The sequence below is a fragment of the Carassius carassius genome, chromosome 42 (assembly GCF_963082965.1).
Source record: "Carassius carassius chromosome 42, fCarCar2.1, whole genome shotgun sequence".
Classification (NCBI taxonomy): domain Eukaryota; kingdom Metazoa; phylum Chordata; class Actinopteri; order Cypriniformes; family Cyprinidae; genus Carassius; species Carassius carassius.
Window position 1 is genome coordinate 19,228,274 of NC_081796.1, and position 21,369 is coordinate 19,249,642.

Sequence of the window (21,369 nt, forward strand, 5' to 3'; positions counted from 1 at the left end):
CAAACCATAAGTACGAATGAGCACCTTGCGCTCTTCAGTGTCCATTAAATCTGAACTCTGTTGCACACGGGATTCAAGACGAGCTCAGTAAGACCGTTCACTTGGTATGGATCCAGAAAATAAAACATTTCCCACCTGTCCCTCAAGTAAACAGCAGCTGGTACCAGATGTGGTAAACACTTGGAGAATAGTTGAATATCCCCTGTATCAGTTCACATGCACATGAAATCTGCATGTCTCGTGAAGGCCTGAGCAACAAAAGAGTTTGTTATGCAAAAACGATGGATGGAAAAGACATGCGTGCAAATCTCTTTGTTGAAAGAGTGTAGCTACTATAGTTGAATGGGGACTGGAAGCAATCACAGATGTGACGCTCCAGAAGTGATGGGTATTCATGATCTTTTTTTAGAGAAAAAGAGCTGTGTAAGGCATCAGTGTGATTCTCCTTAACAGTCCCCAATACTGGGAGTCGAAGGCACGAGACCACTGAGGATTCACACCTCACTAGCTTCAGTCCTAAGAAGGAAATGACATCACAGCAGTTTGTGGTCAGTAGGTTTTTTTTTTTTTCTTATGCTCATTAAGGGTGCATTTACTGTATTCTGTTTAAATAAGTTTTAAAATGTAATTTAATCCTGTTCAATTTTCAGCAGCCTTTACTCCAGTCTTCAGTGTTACATGATCCTTTAGAAATCATCTTACTGACTTTAAACCTTTGAACAGTGTATATATTGAATACATTACAAACAGTGCTTAGTGTGAAATCACCTTACCTGGCTATGACTCATTCTCAATGAAGATAGCGATAGCTTCGCTTTCATCTGAAATGAAAGATGACGGTTATTCTCAAAACTTTTCTCACTCATTCCTTGTTAGAATGGAGCAACCTACCAGACTTTAAGATGTCTGTCTCTTCGTGATCTTCTTTAATGTGGTAAGCACTGCCTAATAGACGGTTTTGGGACTCACTGAGAGGGGTGGTTTTCTCAGCAGAATCTTCTACAGCACTGAGGGAAAGAACCGCACTGAAAGTTACTACTATTCATGTGGTTTTGGTTAGTGCCCACCCAATAGTGAAAGAAAACATGGCTCCTCACCCTTTATCCAACCCGGCAGGCTGGAGACATTCAGTTGGCTGCTCTAGATCAATAGTGACCAATCGTGTAGGAAAAGAAAAGCCATTTCCTTGACTATAAGAGAAAGAACTAAAGATCTAATTTTGAACTAGATTGATTTGAATGAAAATGTGGCATTTGGCTGATATACACTAAAATAATAAAAAATTTTGAAATGCACTTATGCTTACTTTGCCTGCATTTATTTGATAAAAAAAAATATAGTAAAACCAGTAATATTGTGAAATATTATTACAACTTCAAATAATTGTTTTCTATTTTAATATATATTAAATGTAACTTATTCCAGTGGTGGAATAATTTTCAGCAGCCATTACTTCAGTCTTCAGTGTCACATGCTTAATATTTTTTTGTAAAATGTGACGTTTTTTGCAGGATTCAAAATAACCTTTTGTTACATTATACGTCTTCTGTGACCAACATAATATATCCTTGATGAATAAATGTATTAATTTCTTTAAAAAAAAAATCTATAAATCACATAGTTTGTGTCACTATCTGATTGCACTGTAGTGTAAAAAAAGCACCAAATCAAAAACATTAACCCTAAGTATAAAGCTAAATATTGCCTTAGTAAGCATCACTAATAAAAACAAGTTAATATGTAGATTCACCTGGTAAAGACAGGAAGTAGCCAGTACTTCTTCTGGTCCCCAAACACTTGAGCAATGTTCTTGCAGAAGCCCAGGGAAAATCCATTTTTATCAGGGCCATTTCTGAAGACTGGGGCTCTGAAGGCTTCTGAACATAAAGAACACCACAGAAGAGGGTTGAGATGCATACACTACTTTTCAAAAGTTTAGGGTCAGTATTTTTTTTAAATTTTTTTTAAGAAAGTGCTACTTTTATTCAGCAAGGCTGTATTAAATTGACCAAAAGTGACAGTAAAGACAGTAAAATGCTATTTATTTCTTTCCACAAAAATATTACATAAATCAACATTAATAAAAACATTTCTTAAGTTCCAAAATCAGCATATTAGAATGATTTCTAAAGGAGCGTGTGACACTGAAGACTGGAGTATTTAGCTTTGTCACCGCACAAATAAATCACATTTTAAAATATATTCAAAAAGAAAATAGGTATTTTAAACTAAAATAATATTCCACAATATTTTTAACAGTATTTTTGATCAAATAAATCAGTGTGAATAGGAGACTTCTTTCAAAGCCATTTAAAAATGTAATTTAAAATAAAATAAAAAAAACTTTTGAACAGCAGTGTAGATGCATGGCAAACCAGAACATGAAATCATTGAGCTCGTGTCTGAGTCAATTTATGCTTTTTCAAAACAAAATTACAGGGCCTGATGGGAAAACAAACAGGGGATTTCTTCAAACACTGCTTGACTGATCTGGTCAACACAAGGACATTTGAACGACCAGTTTACCCAAAAATAAATCTGAACAAGGTTTAGCTTGTGCACAGTAAGCCTACTGTTGTTGCTTTGGAACAATTGTGAGCAAGCTGTCTACAGGCTTGGCATCTTTGTTAGAGACATGAATCTATTTATACAATACATGTAGACAAAGACATAGAGAAGTGAGTACGGTCAGGTGTGTTACCTATGGTGGACCGGTTTTTTCCCACAAGCCACAAGTGGTATGTGAAGAGTGAAAGAATGCTGATGCAGAACATGGCCGCCACAAAAAAGAGAAACAAGACATGCAATTTGGCGTGAGACTCTGGCGGGTCATTCTGAGAGAGGGGGGAGAGAGAAGGGAGAGCTGTGAGACAAAGATCAACAAGGAGCAAGACACGTGCAATAGGTCACTCTGACACAACTTGACAGGTTCGTTAGGGTCACAGGGTTAAAACGACAAAACACAGTCAATGTAACTCACTGCGCTAACACTGACACGTTTACTAAACACTGAGGTATTACCTTTGGACAATTCTCTGCCGATTTCCTCCGGCAAAGCTTAGTGCAAACAGAGACAGACTGTTAGACACAGGAAGTGCAAAGCAGGAGAGCGAAAGCTTTGGTGACAGACAGACAAAGGCAGAGAAGGGATTACAACAGCAAACAAGTGCTTGTCAAGACACATACACTACTGTTCAAAAGTTTGGGATAGGTAAGATTGTTTTTAATTTTTGAAAGAACTAAAACCAGTAGTATTGTGAAATATAATTAAAATGTATTCTGAATTTTCAGCAGCCATTATTGTAGTCCTCAGTGTCAAATGATCTTTCAAAAATCATTCTAATATACCGAAGAAGCATTTCTCATTATTATCAATGTCGTAAACAGTTGTGCTGCTTTATATTTTTGTGGAAAAACTCTTTTAATGTCACTTTTGTTAAATTTACTGCATCGCTGCTGAAGAAAAGTATTGATTTTGTTTAAAAAAAAAATCTTACTGACTTTAGAATATTAGCACAAGTGAAATGACCAGATGAAAAGGAAAGGACAGCATGTATGAGGCTGGCAGAGTGGACAAGTGAAGCCAGGTATATGGACAAAACCTGACACATGACGCACATGTCGGAAATATAAAAAGGAACCTGCTGAAAACACATATCTATGTCCTACCTTCATACGACACCATGCTAGTGAAAATGTTTATGTACATGGAAGAAATGTACACAAATGAGTATGATGAAAGGTGAGGGATCTACTCACTGTCCAGAACTTTATGAAGTATTGAAGGACAGAGGCTGCGATGAATAAGCAGTATACAAGCGAGTAAGTCAGGAACAGGATGAAGAACTTGTAGTTGGAGAAACCCACACAGTTATTCACCCTGTAGAAGATAGAGGGAAAGAGAGACGTTAGCAGGGTGTTGTTCAATCGGTTTTCAACAAATTACATTTCAGTGCCAACGACCTGCATCTCACTCACCATGGACAGTGATGATCCATCTTTAGTACACACCTGTCAGTAACAAGAACAAGCCATTCAAGAAAGGCCAACAAAATATGGTAGTAGCTAAAATGAAACATGAAAGCAAAATGTGATAAGAACTATTCAGGAGACACTACAGTAACTTACATGTCACATGCAGAACAATGATGACATCTGTCTGGCTTGATGACCTGGCAGTGGTCACAGTACCGGATAGCTAGAAGATTAGGAAAAAAATAATAATACCAGTTTCTAAGTTTATTTTTATAGCAAAATCCAGGTTTAAATAGACAATAATGAAGGTAATTAAAAATTGCATATAATAAAAGAAATACATCTGTAATAATAAAATAAGAATAAATATATAATAGTAAAAACAGTAATAAATTAATAATTTTAGAACTTCATAATTGGTGGTCATCTTGGCTTCCTATGAAGCGGCTTACCAGATAAAACAAGAACTTAAACAAGCTTTTTTTGCCAATAGCCTCTTTTGGCAATTAAATAACTGAATTGTTTAAAGTTTAAACCACATCTTACTCAATAAAAAGGCTAAATCTGTGTCTGCTTGCATCTGGCACGTAGGCCCTTTAGGTATAATCTAGTGGGTAATTTCTTATTATATATTCTATGTGTTTGAGTCGGTCTCTAACCTCCTGCACCAGTGCGGGTGTAAAGGGGGAGACCGGTGGCCACTTTCTTCAGGATCTCCTGCTGAGTTTCTGGATGCTGTTCTTTCTCATACTGCTCTTTCTCAGATCTGGGTAGAAAGAACTGAAACCCACAACATGTTCCATTTCGACAACTATAGTGTGTGAAATGATACGTATAAAACACTCACTCCATGGGAACAAATAAATATTGTGTGTATTTATTTACAATGCCTGGATTAACATGTTAATATGCATATCATCTATGCGGCATGTTACCATGGGCTGCATGTACAAAACAAATAAAACAGGTTTTTTTATACCCACTGTACCTCTTTGGGAAGGGTTGCTGGTCTTGTAAAGATGGTTTTCCAGTACGACCACACAAACATGATGAACGACACATGAAACAGAGTCAGGTAGATAACTGCATGGAACAGAGATAGTACAGTCATTAACAACAAGACTGCATGAGCCTGCAGTAAAAAGCCTGCCAGAAACAGACCGAGTATAAATCAGTCACTCTAAAGGCGTTTGTGATTGCTGATCCAGTTTGACTGTGCTGGAAGGCCACAGTCAGCACAAGCACGGACCAAATAAAGCTGCAATAGCCTGACAATTGTGCCAAAGTGACTCTTTACCTTAATAAACATATATACAATAATCTTTAACTCTTTAAATGAATGCTTTTCCTTGGTATAATACATTAAATAGTTATTTGGCTTGTGAATTTAAAAAGATTTCTACAAGGGTCTTTGAAATAAGTAATTCAGATTGGTCAGTTGGTCAAAAAAGTTATTATTATTTTTACATTTTATAATAAAAAAAGTTACATTATTTTATATTATATAATAAAATAATCTCAAATCAAATTACCTGTGCATTTATTTATTTAAAATGTTTTACATTTAAATTAATTACTTTATTTAATGTGTACCTAGAATTCAATGTAAACGGCTTTCGATAAAAGCATCTGTCAATACTTGGCTTTTTCCTTAAAAAAGTGAAGGGAAGGTTTACTCACCTTTTTCAATAGTACTGGGAATAGTAACTGCAAAGAATACAGGAGGAAAAGGAACAGTTTAGCAGATATGACTCAAGGCACATTTGCTTTATCACACTTCTACTTCTCTGAAATATGAAATACACTTTACCTAGACACGTGATATAAGACTTGAGGCTAGACTTTGTGAACGTTTGTTTATAAACATATAATAAGCATCTTTTCTATATTGAAAATACAATTTGTGCTATTATTTCTGTGAGAAACAATCAATAATCTGATTTCTAAAGAGCAAGAACTAATTTGACTGATTTCTGAAAAGATCTAACCGCATTTTTAGGGTTCCCCACTTTAACATTGTATAAAATATTTATAATAATATAATGTATGGCAAATTGTAAATATTCATTTACAATAAAATGATTAACTGTAAAAATAAACGAGCATAGTTGTCACCACCAAGCTTAAAAACACTTCCTAATCTTGAATGTGGTGTAAAGCACAATATATGCTCCAAAACCATAATCCTTGTTGTTTTGTTTCCAGTTTAAAATCAATAAGCTAATTAGCCAGCTCCCGTAAACAGACCATTCATTCATTTTTCAGTTCAGTGACTTCCGGTAGGTATGAATAAAAGCGCACTTACACAGACACAGCTCCACCACGTATGCATAATACGACCAGCACACCACTAAAGCAATAAATATCACCGGTATCCAAGCCAGACCCCTTTGACAACATCTCAGTACATGTGTAGGCGCCATATTTCTCCTTCCTTGAATACAGAAGATGGGAAAGGAGGGATGTGATCGGTCCATCCGTGCCCCACCAATCCCGACGGTTTGGCTCCACCTCGTATTTGTTGTAGGGATGGGCGTATCGATCCTGTAGTATCGATAGATCGATATCCTCGCGCTACTCATTTGGCATCGATTTCCTTAAAAAAATATCGATATAAACTAAAAAAATATAATTGTATCACTAATTGTAATATGTATCACTTTCAGCTGTTTTAGATTACTTCCTTAAATTACTATGTGCCGGGACACCCCTGGCTGTACCAGTGGCGGCGTATTGAGCTGGTCCATGTCACGTGACAGGAGACGAGCGAATGAGCAAGCGTCATTGTTGAGCGTCACAGCCGACAACGACACACACACGCACACACACACACAGCTGAGCCAGCCAAGGCCACCAGCCCAGCACGAAAGCGGGAGTCGGAGGGAAAGAAGTTGAACTAAGAAGCATATAATATGGCAGACAAAAAACGAAGCGTGGTGTGGTGTTATTTTTCACCAGTCGATAAACTCACGGCAAGGTGCCAAGTGTGTGATAAAAAAGTTTCCCACAGCAGCAACACAAGCAATTTATTCAAACATCTAAAGACGACGCACCCCGAGACCCACAGTGAGCTTGAAAAAAGACAGGCAGAGGCTGCTGTGAAAGTCCAGTCTCCTGCACCACCCGCAGTCCGGCAGAAGACCCTGCACGAGAGTCTGCAAAATAGCCAAGTGTATCCAGGTACAGACTTGACAGTGGAGTGATAAAGTCTATAAATATTACAATCACAATCTAATTTTAACAGACACTTCAGGTGAAGGGGATAAGTATATCCAGTAACGTTACTGTCTAGTTGTTGATTAGCCTAGGTCTTGGTTTTTAGTAATGTTTACTGAATATTTTGTTTAAATAATTATCTGAAATTCAAATAATTTCCACACCTTAAAGGGGAATTTACAGAAGTTGAAAATTGCTGGCTCAGAGTATTAAAACAAGATAAGAAAATATGAGATACAATTTGGGGGATTTTTCATCTTTGCATGACAGTTTTATTTTTTCCATTGAAAAGAAAATATTAAAAACTATGATGTTGGGATATTGGTTTTAATCTGTAACATGATTTCTTACATTTGGAAACCATCATTTCATATTTCATTAATTATATATCACAAACTTCTGCAGCTTCAGATATGACAGTTAATTGGAAAGTGACGTGAAAACTTTATCCTTTTCAGGTGAGTCTCAAAGAGCACGTGCTATCACAATGGGCCTGGCCAAAATGATTGTGAAGGACTTACAACCCATTTCAATGGTAGAGGATCAAGGTTTCCGGCATTTTATGAAGGTGGTGGATCCCCGATACCAGATCCCTTGTCGGAAATCCATGATGACAGGTGAAATTCCCAAACTGTACGAGCAAGCACAAAAAGCCGTCTAAGGCCGGAGAAATAATCAGCCAGAGGCGTAATCGTCTTAAAGCAAAAAATGTGAATATGATACTTTTTCTGAACAGCAATCTGAAACTTCAGTAAAGTGTGACGACATATCTTGAGTGCACTAAAAGCGTGATGGTGTCAGACAGTTTTTTGGTTCATTTTCTCAGGGAACAACTGTCTTTGTTATGCAGGTTTATAGGATAAGTAAATCCTAGTTTATCATGATCTTTATGACGTCATGTTTTTGATTCAGTGAAGTGTTACATGTTTACTTCTACAAAGAGGCTCGAAACATAACATTGTTATGATGTATTCGGGGTTTTTTTTTTTTTTTTTTTTCCTTTTAGCTTTTTCTACCAAGATTGATCTTTTTTTCTTTTTTTTGAGAAATAAGAAAAGTGAAAATGTGTATGTTTTTGTTCATATTTAATTTATTTCATTCATATTTATGTTATTTATTTTTATTTTTATTTTATGTATTGACCATAATAAATTTTGTATAAATGGTCCGTATTTGTCATGTGATTTGTCTTAAATGTAATAATATTTTTACTGACAAAAATTGCCAATAAGAAATGAACGGTATCGATGAAAATGCAAGAAAAAGTATCGGTATCGTATCGAATACTAAAAGTGTGGTATCGCCCATCCCTAATTTGTTGTACAACGTTGAAGGTCTGGGTTATGAATATTCATGACGTTGCAACACAATCTCCCAGTAGTCCTATCTGATTGGCCAAAAAAGCAGACGTTGCTAATCCAGCGACAGTCTACAGTCGAGTCAATGCGAGTTAATATTGATTAGGTTACTTGTCTGAACGTCGGAAATGCTACAAAAATGTACGATTTTACTTTATTTTTTAAATTTTTATAGTAGGATACTTGATTTTAGGCCAGTCTACAACAGACAGGGTTAGTTTGTGTTGCTATAGGCCTAAACTTCAGAACAAACCAGCCTGACACTTGTCAAACTGGCCTTTTTCTGTTTTAAATACTCGTTCTAAACAAATGATTCATAATAATCTATCTAACGAATACATATTTTGTAAAATATTCATTAATTCCACCGGTCTCTAAAAATAAATGGTAAATATTTAGTAAAAAATAGTAAATATTAAATAAAAAATAAAAAGTGACAAGACATATCGTTGTCGCATCTTTTAATAACAAACACTTCATTTCAAGTCGAAAAATACTTGTTTGCACAAAGTCTGCTTAAGTGTAGAAATCCCCCCCCCCACTATTTGGTAACAAAAAGAGACAAACAAAAGTATACATATTGAACGTTCTTATACATGTTGACATCTATTTGGTACAAGTAACCAGGGAAAGCAATAACAGATCATCTTAATGGGATGGGATGACATTTACAATCACAGAGCATATGGTTTAAAATAAATCCACTAAGACACAGGTAAACTTAGTTCAAGAGTATCTTCAATACCGAGAGCATCTACATTGAAATCCCTTCACAAAATATGCTCCATTAGATCTTACACAATTCCGACAACGATAAACCAAACAACACAGCATAGTCACAGGGGTACAAGGGAGAACCGAACAGAATCTCAAAAAACCTTTAATGGTATCCAACAGAGAAAATATATATGTACACATACATGTTTATATATAAAAATAGAGATCTGAGACACACATCATCTTTACCACGTGAAATTTCCCTTTACCCCTATATCAACTTGCTGTTTTATCTCTTGCCCCTCTTATTTCCCGCTGGTGGTTTTTTTAGCTGTAGCAGTGGCCCTCCTGTCCCAAATCCAGGAGTTTGCGTGTTGGAAACTCCAAAGGTCAACCCAGCTGATGCATTAATTCCAGGATTACTGAAGTTGAAGCCAGAAGTGTTCGATGTTCCAAACCCTGAGGAACAAAGATTTTAAAACATGAGCAGTAAATATTTTTGTTTTCTCAACCTTTACTCCTACCAACAAGCATTTAAGCAAGTCACACAACAGCGGTTAACAAATAAACAATGCAAATTTTACATTTCAAGCTTTCGGATGTGCAGTGTTTGCCCTTAAGCAGCATGGGGGAAAGGATGATTGGTTATAATTAAGGGGGAGCTGTTAGTAATGGTTAGCATTGATGAAAGCGGGTAAGATGGAGGAGGGTGCTAACAAACACACCTGCGCTCAGGCTTCCTCCAGATGGCTTGCTAGAGGAAAACCCGTACGACAAACCTCCTGTTGCCACGCCCCCAAACCCAGGGCCGCTACCAAATGCTGCCGAGAGACAGATGGGGGCATTTAGGTGTTGCGACTACATATATTCCAGAGATAAACTCTTAGTCACAGGGCGGGGGAATGGAGGACAGGAATGGGTGATGAGTTACATTTGAGATTAACTAGCAAAAACTGATGAAGGAAAAATATGGTTAGGGAAATGTGAAAAATACATAAATTCTATGTAAACATCCTAACCAATAATAAAAAAAAATACAAATCTTTGCATTATTAAAACAAGAACAATAAGAGTACTGATTGCTCCCTATCTTAAATTTACAGGAATTGTTCACTCAAAAACTTCAATTAGGTATCATTCCATTCCCTGTATTTATTTTTCTGTCTTTTTGCTATATAAGGTTTTATAGTGGACCGAAAAAGCACCAAAAAGTAGTTCAAATTACTTCCGCACTTCTGAAGCCGAATCATAGACCAACATTTACGATAATTTTCCTCTAAAGTTATTTGTCAATTAAACAAATACAAATTGTGAACTGGACACATTTTCACTTAAAAAAAAAAAAAAAAGTTTAAAAATTCTTAAGTTTTATTTATGAATCAGACTCATTCAGTTCTTAAGTAACTAACTCAATGACCTGTTCAAAGATGTTCTTAAGTTTGCAAGTGAATTGTGAGATGTAAACTCAACTTAGTCACAATTACCTTTTTTATAATTTTATTTCATGGAGAATTAAACTTCCATAGTTTACAGCTCACTATGGGGAAGATTTTCATTGGACAATGACTTATTTGAGTAAGTCCCCCCCCCCCCCCCCCCCCCAATAAATCTAAGCACTACTATATGGATTTAGAAGACGTGATGTATAGATCAATTTTTTTTATGAAGCTTACAAGCCATGGTCACTATAAACTGTTGACCTTCAAGAATATCTACAATTTTCTTCAACAGAAGAAAATCATATTGGTTCAGTGTGACATGAGGGTAAAAAAAAAAAAAAAAGATTTATTTTTTATTTTTTGGGTGACCCATCTTAAGATTGTGACTGAAAGACGTAAGAGTGCAGAGATGGAAAGGGAGAGGAGAGGTTTATCACAGGAAGTACCTCCGAGGCTGGATGAGCCCAAGCTAGTGCCAATACCAGAGGAAAAGGGAGTGCCAAAACTGGCCCCCAAGGATGCCTGTGGTCCTGGGACAAAAAAAAAAAAAAAAAAAAAGAGAGCAGAGGAACTTACTCTCACGCACTCTCATATATAGATGCATATTATCAATGAGCATACTAAAAAATAATATTAAAACAAACAAAAATAAATTGATCTAACAAACTTGTGAGAGAAGCAATGCTTTGAAAGCAACTTTTGGAAAAAGTCCTCACTGAAAGTAAGTGGCACAGCGTAAGAGCTACATAAAAGCCTTATCAGCGTTATCTAAAATACTGTTCATTAGGATGTTGGAGCAAATGAAACATCAAAAAAAAATAGGCAATAATTTGATTCTAGCTACTTACCTTGGATCCACACTAACGGCTTCCTATTTTGATGGATTTTCTAAATCACTTAATATGACAAAAGGTACTTATTTCCTAAACGACATCTGCAGACCTGCTGTTACTTAAATTACCAAATTGTGCTCCTGTCTCGTTTCCTTTTAGCTGGTTTGAATTTGATTAGATTATTAATTTAGAGATGTGATAAATCAGCATCACAAATGCAGTCTTTAAATCCAATTCATTGAGAAAAATCAATGATTTATCAGTCAAAAAGAAACAAAGACAAGGGCTTTTCTTTAAAAAAAACTGATTTATTGTCAATTCAAATTACATTAAACATGACAAACAGTTGAGGACAAACTGATTCCTATTAGTAGCCATGGCATTAACACCGTTTAAAACGATTAAAGCCAACCTGTGCCAAAAATGCATTTCAAACAATGGTTAAGACTAATGCTGTATCTAATTCAAAAGGCACACCTTTTTAAATGCATCAGCAAGCATCATCTAAACAAAAAAATAATGATAATTAAACAACAACAACAATCGATTTATAAATTAGATTATAGAATTCACTATGTTACTTTCTGTAAACAACCAAAATAATAAGCCCCGTTTGTTTTCCAAGGAATGGAAATGTATACCAAGAACCAGACATGTCTATAAACAGACATCCTGTGTAAGAGCTTTGATAAAGTACCGACACACAAAAGCCACTTCCTAAAAGCGTTTTTTAAAAACATGACATGCATAAAGATCATCTGTTTGTTTAGTAGATTGGCAAATAAAATCAAAAGAAAGCCTGTAAGGTCTGATTTACAACGGCTCAAAGTGGAAGTTAACGGATGGTCTTATTCATAGCTTTCCCACAAAGCAGAAGGTGTGTTGCTTTCATCTTTTGCAAGAAAAGCTATTTGAAGAGAAAAAAAAAGTGTCTGAAAAGGTATTACCACCTCCACTATTACTCAGACCTTTGAGTTATGACAGCCAGATGTAAGCATGAAATAGCAGCTCTGGGCCACCAAAAGGCCAAGTATTACAAAAAAAACCCTGCATTTCTAAATACTGAAGTTTGGCACAATCCTTCACCGCAGACCCTCAACAGTCCCATAAAGCAGCATGTTCACTCAAACTAAAGGCTTGAACACTGTAGCCCTTAAATAAAGTAAGAAAATGAATAATGACTAGTGTCCGTCTAAGATTTTCATTTTTAACAGACTTTACTGCAGTGTGTTGTGGTTGGGCTGATTCTGCAAGGAATCACATCTTGTGTGTGTATGTATTCATATACTGTGCAACTAATTAAGCCACTCCACTGGTTTAGCGCACTACTAGAGTTAACTGAATATGCAAACGCACCCACAACAGTCTAGACTTTCCTAAGCACAAAGGCACAGTCCACTTCCCAAAAATATTATAGTACTATTATTAATTGGGAAACCAATGAAATGTGAATGATGAACAGTCAAGTTTTCCATCAAAATGATTTTGGTTTATGGATCACACTGATAAAGCCCCTTTGTCGACTTATTATACAAATCAAAAATGTCTGCAATTTGATACTTTTCTATAGACTGAGAACCCAGAATAAGATCAGCATAAATTGATTCTGTGCCATCGAAAGTGGAGCATCTATCACTATCTCTCACACCTCCAGCCAGCTATTATTGCTAGGAAATCTCCATGGAAACTACATATGCAACCATGGTTACAGATGGATGGAGGGTGTCGCCAAAGCAAAGAAACCTCCAATCGAGAACAAAAAACACTGAAATGACATCATTCACTAAGCTGTCCAATAAAATACAGTAAATGACCTTAATGCACCTAAGAATCAGTAGCTTCATACATATCTGCTCATGCATATCCAAACCCTATGGAAATCCGGTTAACTCAAATCATCACAATCATAAAAAGTATTAATTTAGGAATAAAACAGCCTGAACATTGTCTTTCCAAAACTAAACCAAACAAGCATGGATTTGATGCGAGATAAAATGCTGAAAATATATATATATAAAAAAAAACTTGCCAAAGCTATCAAGAGAAACAACTGATATACACGCTGCTCTCGTAGATCAAAATATCACAATGCACATTGTATTTAAACTGATCTCAAATGAAATGTGAACACTCGTGTGAAAAAGATTTATACTTATATAAAACAAGTGATTATGGCAATGATTTAACAAAAGCAATTAAATAATCGGTTTAGTATGCAGCTATTAAAATGCATGTTAGCAGTATGGTGCAACCAACTGAGAAAAATATGGAAAGGACCAAATGTGTTCCTATCCTAAGGTACCGTATGACGATCTTTTTCCTGCATAGCATGTTTATCCTTTCCCAAATCACTCTGCTTTTTTCTGTCTATTCCCATCTAAAACAAACATATTTCTCAGAAAGCTTCAGTCATGGTGGTCGTACTGAAAATAGTTTGTTTTGCACTTCAACATATCAACAAGGAATACAGGTTTAGTTGATTATGGGTACAAAAACGGAAATAAATGTGAAAGCATTTCAGTCCCGTATGTAGCATGCGAGTCTACTGTGTTTGGCTACTGTGTGTAGTGATGGCTACATTAGTGCTGTTGGAATATCAGAGATCAAATACTATGACCCTTCTGCGCCACTCAAAACAGAAGACCTGTCCCTATAAAACACAGACAGACCACCTCAAGATGACAACCCCCTTTCTAAACCTTTAATAGGTTTGGAATGTGCCCGTAACATTTGGGCTCTATCTAAATAGCATTTGATGCCCATGCTTTACATCTCGTTAGGGATGCACCGAATATTCGGCCACCGAAAATTTCCGGCCGAAAATGGCCCAAAAGTGCATTTTCGGTTTTCGGCCGATAGACTTTTATCACCGAAACACGGCCGAAATGTTGTGATGACGCAAACAGAAACCGCGACCTGCACGTGCACCTGCACAGCCCACAAGCTCACTGAGATCTTTTCGGATCCTCTGCACTTCATCGCGAATGTGCTTGATTCGCGTTATAAAGACCATTACTTGGATGCAGAAATAAGGCAGCGCGCACAAGAAATGATCCAGGCCGCGCTGGATGCATATATATATATACACACACACACACACACATACATAATATCAGATTGTAGCCATTTTTCTGTTAGATTTTCTGCTAGATTTCTGCTTTAATTTGATAAAAATGTTTATTTATCCCCTGGCCCTATTTAAATACACTGTCTCAAATATTTCTCAAATGTCAGGCAGATGACAAGCTCAACAGCTAGATGGTTATCTGACTGAAGTCCCCATCCCCAGAAGTGATAACAGTCTTGCTTACTGGAGAAGTAATGCATTTTCTAGTCCTACAGAGAAAAATTTCAAATGCACTTCACCTAAATGCACTTTGTTTTTATGAGAGAACAGTTCATTTTAAAACCTTTCTGCAGGCCAGTAGGCCTGTACATTATTATTTAATATACACATGAGTGGGATAAATTTTTAGTTTGAATTTTATTTTAATACTGTGCATTGTTGCAATGTGCTTAATAAATATTTGCATAATTTGTAATTATGTATTTTTTTTTTTTATATAAATTTATGTAATTGTAATTATCTTTGAAACTTTAATATTAATTTATGCAATTGCAATGTCTTCATTTTAGTAAAGTTAGTACACGGTCATAGCAATAAATGCAATGGTACTAATAATTGGCATAATTTATTTCGGTGTTTCGGTTTTCGGCCTTGGTTTTCTCTTTTTCGGTTTCGGCCAAGAATTTTCATTTCGGTGCATCCCTACATCTCGTGCTTTTTCTTGTGCGAGGAAGAGAGATAAGAAAGAAAACCAAAGTTGGGCAAGACAGTCAGCATCTAAAATTTCACAGCACACTAGTTGGCACACATTAAGTATGTTAAAAGAACCCTGTTGCTCCAGATCTCCAAGAGAGAAAATTAAAAAATAAAAACAGACGTGGCACTGACTGATTTTGCGATTTATTCTTTTGCTCTGTCTGCCCTTCTCGGTCATTTCCCCCCTCCCTTGTTCTTTCTATTTGTCCCTCCCTTCATCATTCTATCAGTCTAGAGGTCAAGAGGGCTAGAACTTGAAGACGGTCAGACCTGGAGCCGGCTGCTGCTGCTGAGTGAGAGTGGCAGCCATGGCAACAGCTGCTGCATTGGGAACACTGCCGAAGGGGGCGGGGCCTGTGGTGACGTGCGGAGAGCTCTGCCATTTCTTGCCGATAACACGTTTTGACTCGAATATGTCAGTGGAGTCGTCGAGGAAAGCTCGTCTGTAGCCCAGATACTGATGTTTGAGAGTCTACAGAGAATGTGAGAAGAGACATTTCAAACATAATAATTGGGCTTTAATCTAAAGGTACTGATGTATGTGTACGTGTATAATATACAATACTAATAAAAGTTAGGGTTTAAGAAATGAACAATTTTACTTCACAACTAACAGAGTTAGTAGTTTTCGGTCTCACATACTGTTGTTTTGAATTTTCTTGTCATCAAACAATCCTCCTAAAAATTTTTTAGAAGTGGTCGCACAAATATGCAGCAGCAGAACACTTTTCAAAATCAGTATTACATTTTAAAACATAATAAAATGGACCGGTTTTTTTTCTTATATAAATATTTTCAAATATTACTGTTCACTGTATTTTTTAACCATAGAACTGCATAAGTGAACATAAGAGACATTTAAACAGTAGTGTGTATATACACATACATCTATATATATACACACACATTTACATAAATATATGTATTTGCATACATATATGTAAATATTTGCGTGTGTGTGTATATGTGAAACAATATTACTGATCAGAACATGCAAAACTAAGAAATAATTTTTTTCTTTAAAGGATTAGTTCACCCAAATATAAAAATTGTCACTAACTTATGTCATTAACTCAACCTCATGTTGTTCCAAACCCATAAGATCTCCATTTATCTTCGACACACAGTTTAAGATATTTTAGATTCAGTCCGAGAGCTCTCAGTCCCTCCATTGAAGCTGTGTGTACGGTATACTGTCCATGTCCAGAAAGGTAAGAAAAACATCATCAAAGTAGTCCATGTGTCATCAGAGGGTCAGTTAGAATTTGTTGAAGCATCAAAAATACATTTTGGTCCAAAAATAACGACTTTATTCAGCATTGTCTTCTCTTCCGGGTCTGTTGTGAGCACGTTCACAACACTGCAGTGACGCTGCTGACGTACGACGCTGCTGACGTGTTATCTTTGTTATTGGGCGCACCAGAAAACACGTCAGCAGCGTTGTACGTCAACAGTCACAGCATTCGCACTCACAACAGACCCGGAAGAGAAGACAATGCTGAATAAAGTCGTAATTTTTTATTATTTTTGGACCAAAATGTATTTTCGATGCTTCAACAAATTCCAACTGACCCTCTGATGACACATGGACTACTTTGATGATGTTTTTCTTACCTTTCTGGACATGGACAGTAGACCGTACACACAACTTCAATGGAGGGACTGAGAGCTCTCGGACTAAATCTAAAATATCTTAAACTGTTTTCCGAAGATGAACGGAGGACTAACGGGTTTGGAACGACATGAGAGTCATTAATGACAATTTTAATATTTGGGTGAACTAACCCTTTAAGATATTAATTTTAAGGAAAAATGACTGAAAGTGAAAATAACTCTGTGTTTGTCATGTTCTGACCATAAAGAATAGTTTAAAACCACAATTAACTGTCTGTTTTTTTTAACTTTCACACTGGAGTCAAAACTTATTGTGAAATTTTAACAGTTGCATGCTATAGCTTACAAATCAGTTAATTTTAACCTTCAATATTAATGTAGTACCAACGGACTCTCGTATATTTTACAACATAAGTTAAGCAAAATCTGGCAAGTACTGTACCTGATATATATCCAGTAATAATCTATATTAAATCAAATCGGTAATCGAATTGAAAGCTTGTGAATGAGAATCGAATCGTAAAATTTGTATCAAAACCCAGCCCTAATATATATATATATATATCTCTGTGTGTCTCTATCACTTGTGTCTCTGGCCTTGCTCCTTTCCCATGGCTCTAAGCCCCACCCCACTTTTCAAATATATTGTATATATCTACAAAATACAAGTACTCATTTAAAAACATTAAATATGGTCCATATAAGAAATGTTCAGAACTTACCTTAACATTCTCATGAACTCCCTGCAACTGTGCAGCAAGTGCAACAAACGTCTGGTAGAGTTTCTGCATGGCCTGGGACAAATCTACATGAGAGATGACATCATACATTCAAGAGGATCCCCGAACTATCTTTCTATCATATGAATCAAGTCTGTGCTTTAGTGGACAGAGAGCATAGAGGAGATTAAAACCTTGAGGGGTGATGTGGGAGCCACTGCCCTGCGTGGTCAGATGATTCTCCAGTTCTTCAATCTGCTGACGGTACTGCTGTAACTGCACCTCAAATTGCTCCACCAGAGCCCGGAAATAACTGGAGAGACAAACGGACAGCACATTGGCGGACAATTGGCAGTTGGGGAAGTCGTGGCCTAATGGTTAGAGAGTCTGACTTGCAATCGAAGGGTTGTGAGTTCGAGTCTCGGGCCGGCAGGAATTGTAGGTGGGGGGAGTGAATGTACAGTGCTCTCTCCTCCTTCAATACCACGACTTAGGTGCCCTTGAGCAAGGCACTGAACCCCCAACTGCTCCCCGGGTGCCGCAGCATAAATGGCTGCCCACTGCTCTGGGTGTGTGTTCACAGTGTGTGTGTGTGTGTTCACTGCTCTGTGTGTGTGCACTTTGGATGGGTTAAAAAAAGCAGAGCACGAATTCCTAGTATGGATCACCATACTTGGCTGTATGTCACGTCACTTTCACTTTCAATAATTAATAGTAAGCAACTTTTACTGCTTAGAACCACACAGATTCACTCACTCGGAAGGCGCCGTGTTCTCATGTTGGAGTCCAGGAGGCGTCTTCTGGGTGCGTAGTGCGATATCGGCATTCTTCAATTCCTGCATGAAGAAAAGGATGATGGATTACAAGATTGAACAATCCTTGAACTGTATAGGACTGTTTGTGTGACATCTTTTGCCTAACCTGAGAAGTTTCCAACTTCAGTTTGTCTATGGACAGTGAATTTCTTTGCAGCCCACTGGCACAGACGGACAGGAGCTGTCTGAGTGTCTTGATGTCCTCTTGCACTTTGAGAATGGCTTTAGAAGACATCCTGCTGATCTCTTCCTGGACTTGCTTCTGTTCTTTGACAAATTTCCTGTGAAAAGACACTTATTAAGCACCAAGTCAAATTGATGCAAATATCACAAAATGTGGTAGACTTACTGAAAGTTGTCCACATCTTGACAGATTGGACCTGGCAGGTTTTCATCTTTGAGGGCTTTACTGTCTCTGAAGAAAAAAAAACAAAAGCAGGGTAAGAACAACTAAAATGATCTATAAATGAAGTCAAAAAGTGATTGTAGTGTGGTTCTTACTCTGGTCTGGTGCTGGATAACTTGTCAGTATTCTTTTCAGAGGAAGTACTGAAGTCTACTCCACCCAGGCCAAGACTGAGCGCAGGGGCAGAGGTGGTCGCGACTAAACCACCCAGACTCAGAGGTCCACCTAAAGTGGACTGTCCCAAACCTGAAACACACATAAAATAAGTATAAGAGCAAAACCACAAGTTTAAACTGAATGTAACATGACTACAGAGGGAAAAAAGGCTGACCTGTCAAGGAGGGGTTGGAAAAAAGACTGGAACCAAAAGAAAAACCAGAGGCAGGAGCGGAGGAAGTGGCGGCAGCTCCACCTAAGTTGAGGGAGAAGCCAGTGGAGCTGGTCTGAGGGGCTGTGGAGGTCAGGACGGATCCCAGAGTCAGGCCAGTGCCTGGTGCTGCAGAGGTGGTGGCTGTCAGTGAGAAAGGTGCAGCGGAGGCTGCTGGCTTTCCGAAGCCCAGGCTGAATCCAGTGGAAGCAGCGGTAGAGGTGGTAAGACTCCCTAAGAACACAAAAACAAAAATTGCAAATCAGTACAGCATGTCTGACAGATTGAAGCAGAGGTTCTCAAAGCAACGATCAAGGTGCTTAAAAATAAAGATGATAATTTGAAGAATATAGGTTGTGGTGCTTATTTTTCTCTTCCCCATACTATAGAAGTCGATGTGGACAAACAACTATTTTGTTACCCATATTCTTTAAAATATCTTCTTTTATGTTCAACAGAAGAAGGAAAAAGGTTGGAAACAACTTGAGGGTGAGTTAATGATGACTGTTTTTATGTTTGGGTGAACTATCCAATTAAATCTACATGGGCATTTTAATAATGAATATGCATATACAATTTGTATACAAATATATAAACAGTTTTCACCCAGAAATTGCTACTAAAACAGTACTTTCTCCAATAACTATTTTACTTAAACATTTGGGAAATAGTTTTTTTTTTATTATTACAGTGTTGTGCAGTGTTATGACAATCTCTGAAATATTTTATCAGGTAGAAATTATGTGTTAAAAAAGTTAATATTTTAATAAAGCATTATAAAAAAAATACTGTTGTGGACATTAGGGGCAATTGAGTCAAAAGATCTGAGGCCCACTGGACTAAAGAAATAGGATTAAATTTCTTCTAGCTTGTATTCTTGAAGAATTGCTTACCTAAAGTAAGGCCAGTAGTGGATGCAGCAGCCCCTAAAAGTGTTTATTAGAAAATGAATTAACAAAATGAATAAAATATTATGTTATTTATTACCAAGGCACCAAATTATGCATCATAAAAGCAGCCAAGAACCTGAGGCAGGTGTGTTAAAGCTGATTCCAGTTGCTGGTTTCTGGGCAAATAAACTAGACCCAAATCCCAGTGTGGAGGTGGTACTGGTGGTGGCCGGAGTGGACGTCGGCGTGCCAAATCCTCCGAATGCAAATCCACTCGTACCTGCAGCAGGTGCACTGGAAAAAGATCTCAGACATTAAAAATCACAACATTAACCCTAATTACATAAAAAATATCTGTATTAATATATATATATATATATATATATATATATATATATAATAACTAATGCATTTAAACAACCATTTGGTAAATACTTTATTTTTGTTATGGTATGCCATTGAAAATCAATGTGGAACAAAAATGTGAGCTTGAATTATGAACAGCAAATTAAAGTTAGCATTTAAAGCTGTCCTTTTATACGTGTTTCTGCACATCAAAAATTAGCAGACTGTTGAAAGCTGTCACGATGTGTCCTCATAAAGTTAACGGTACCTGCTCGCGGCTCCAAGTGAGAACCCTCCTCCGGTGCCGGTGGAGCCGAGGGTACTTGTGCCGAAGTTAAAGCTGGACATTCTTGAACTTAAATTTCCAAAATATGATAATCAGAACCAAGCGGGAGCGACCTCGTGGAGGCCCTGAAGCCACTTCTTACGACATAAGTTGCATAATAAAAGCAACCACAACGAACTTCTGATGCGTATAAAGAAGATATTAATAAAATACTCTAAACGAGGCAATCGAGGTTTGGTTTATTTTTTAAACTTCTGTGGGTTTCGAAGTATTGAAAACGTTGCTGCTCCGTGTTTCCGCGCACAATCTCTTCTTCTTCTTCTGTCTCCTTGTTTTTGCGGTAAAATTGAAACATCATCTGTTTCGATGTACTGCCACCTACTGACTTGGAAGGTCCGTGCAGGTACATTTTATTGCAGTGTGATTTATTGAACTAAATAATCTATTATTTATCTACTCTGGTGTTTGTTTTGTTTGCGTTGTTGGACTTTCTATTAAAATTCTGTGCACCCTTACAGACACATTTCCACTATTTAATTAATATTATTTCAGCAACTATCAAAATA

The 21,369-nt window shown here is 37.0% G+C and overlaps 2 protein-coding genes across 4 annotated transcripts; both read right to left on the minus strand.

Annotated features, from left to right (window-relative positions):
- On the minus strand, positions 1 to 6,557 carry LOC132123926 (palmitoyltransferase ZDHHC20-B-like). Its single transcript, XM_059534609.1, has 14 exons — positions 6,281 to 6,557; positions 5,656 to 5,682; positions 4,964 to 5,058; positions 4,635 to 4,755; positions 4,129 to 4,198; positions 3,979 to 4,011; positions 3,760 to 3,880; positions 3,022 to 3,057; positions 2,702 to 2,834; positions 1,751 to 1,877; positions 1,098 to 1,190; positions 892 to 1,007; positions 774 to 821; positions 1 to 516 (listed from the first exon to the last, which is right to left on the minus strand). Exons 1-13 carry the CDS (start codon positions 6,555 to 6,557, stop codon positions 778 to 780), a joined length of 1,293 nt encoding a protein of 430 aa, XP_059390592.1. The 3' UTR covers positions 1 to 516; positions 774 to 777.
- Positions 6,558 to 8,997: 2,440 nt separating this feature from the next.
- Positions 8,998 to 21,161, minus strand: nup58 (nucleoporin 58). Of its 3 annotated transcripts, XM_059534855.1 has the most exons (14): positions 20,786 to 21,161; positions 20,309 to 20,466; positions 20,176 to 20,208; positions 19,247 to 19,516; positions 19,011 to 19,161; positions 18,859 to 18,924; positions 18,616 to 18,790; positions 18,451 to 18,530; positions 17,889 to 18,007; positions 17,698 to 17,780; positions 15,632 to 15,833; positions 11,152 to 11,235; positions 9,992 to 10,087; positions 8,998 to 9,725 (listed from the first exon to the last, which is right to left on the minus strand). In XM_059534855.1, the coding sequence occupies exons 1-14, from the start codon at positions 20,863 to 20,865 to the stop codon at positions 9,556 to 9,558; spliced, it is 1,767 nt and encodes a 588-aa protein (XP_059390838.1). In that variant the 5' UTR covers positions 20,866 to 21,161; the 3' UTR covers positions 8,998 to 9,555. The 3 variants fall into 3 exon arrangements, with proteins under 3 accessions (XP_059390838.1, XP_059390840.1, XP_059390841.1); XM_059534857.1 differs by lacking the exon at positions 9,992 to 10,087 and having other exon boundaries at positions 20,786 to 21,160; XM_059534858.1 differs by lacking the exons at positions 9,992 to 10,087; positions 11,152 to 11,235 and having other exon boundaries at positions 20,786 to 21,160.
- Positions 21,162 to 21,369: the final 208 nt, after the last annotated feature.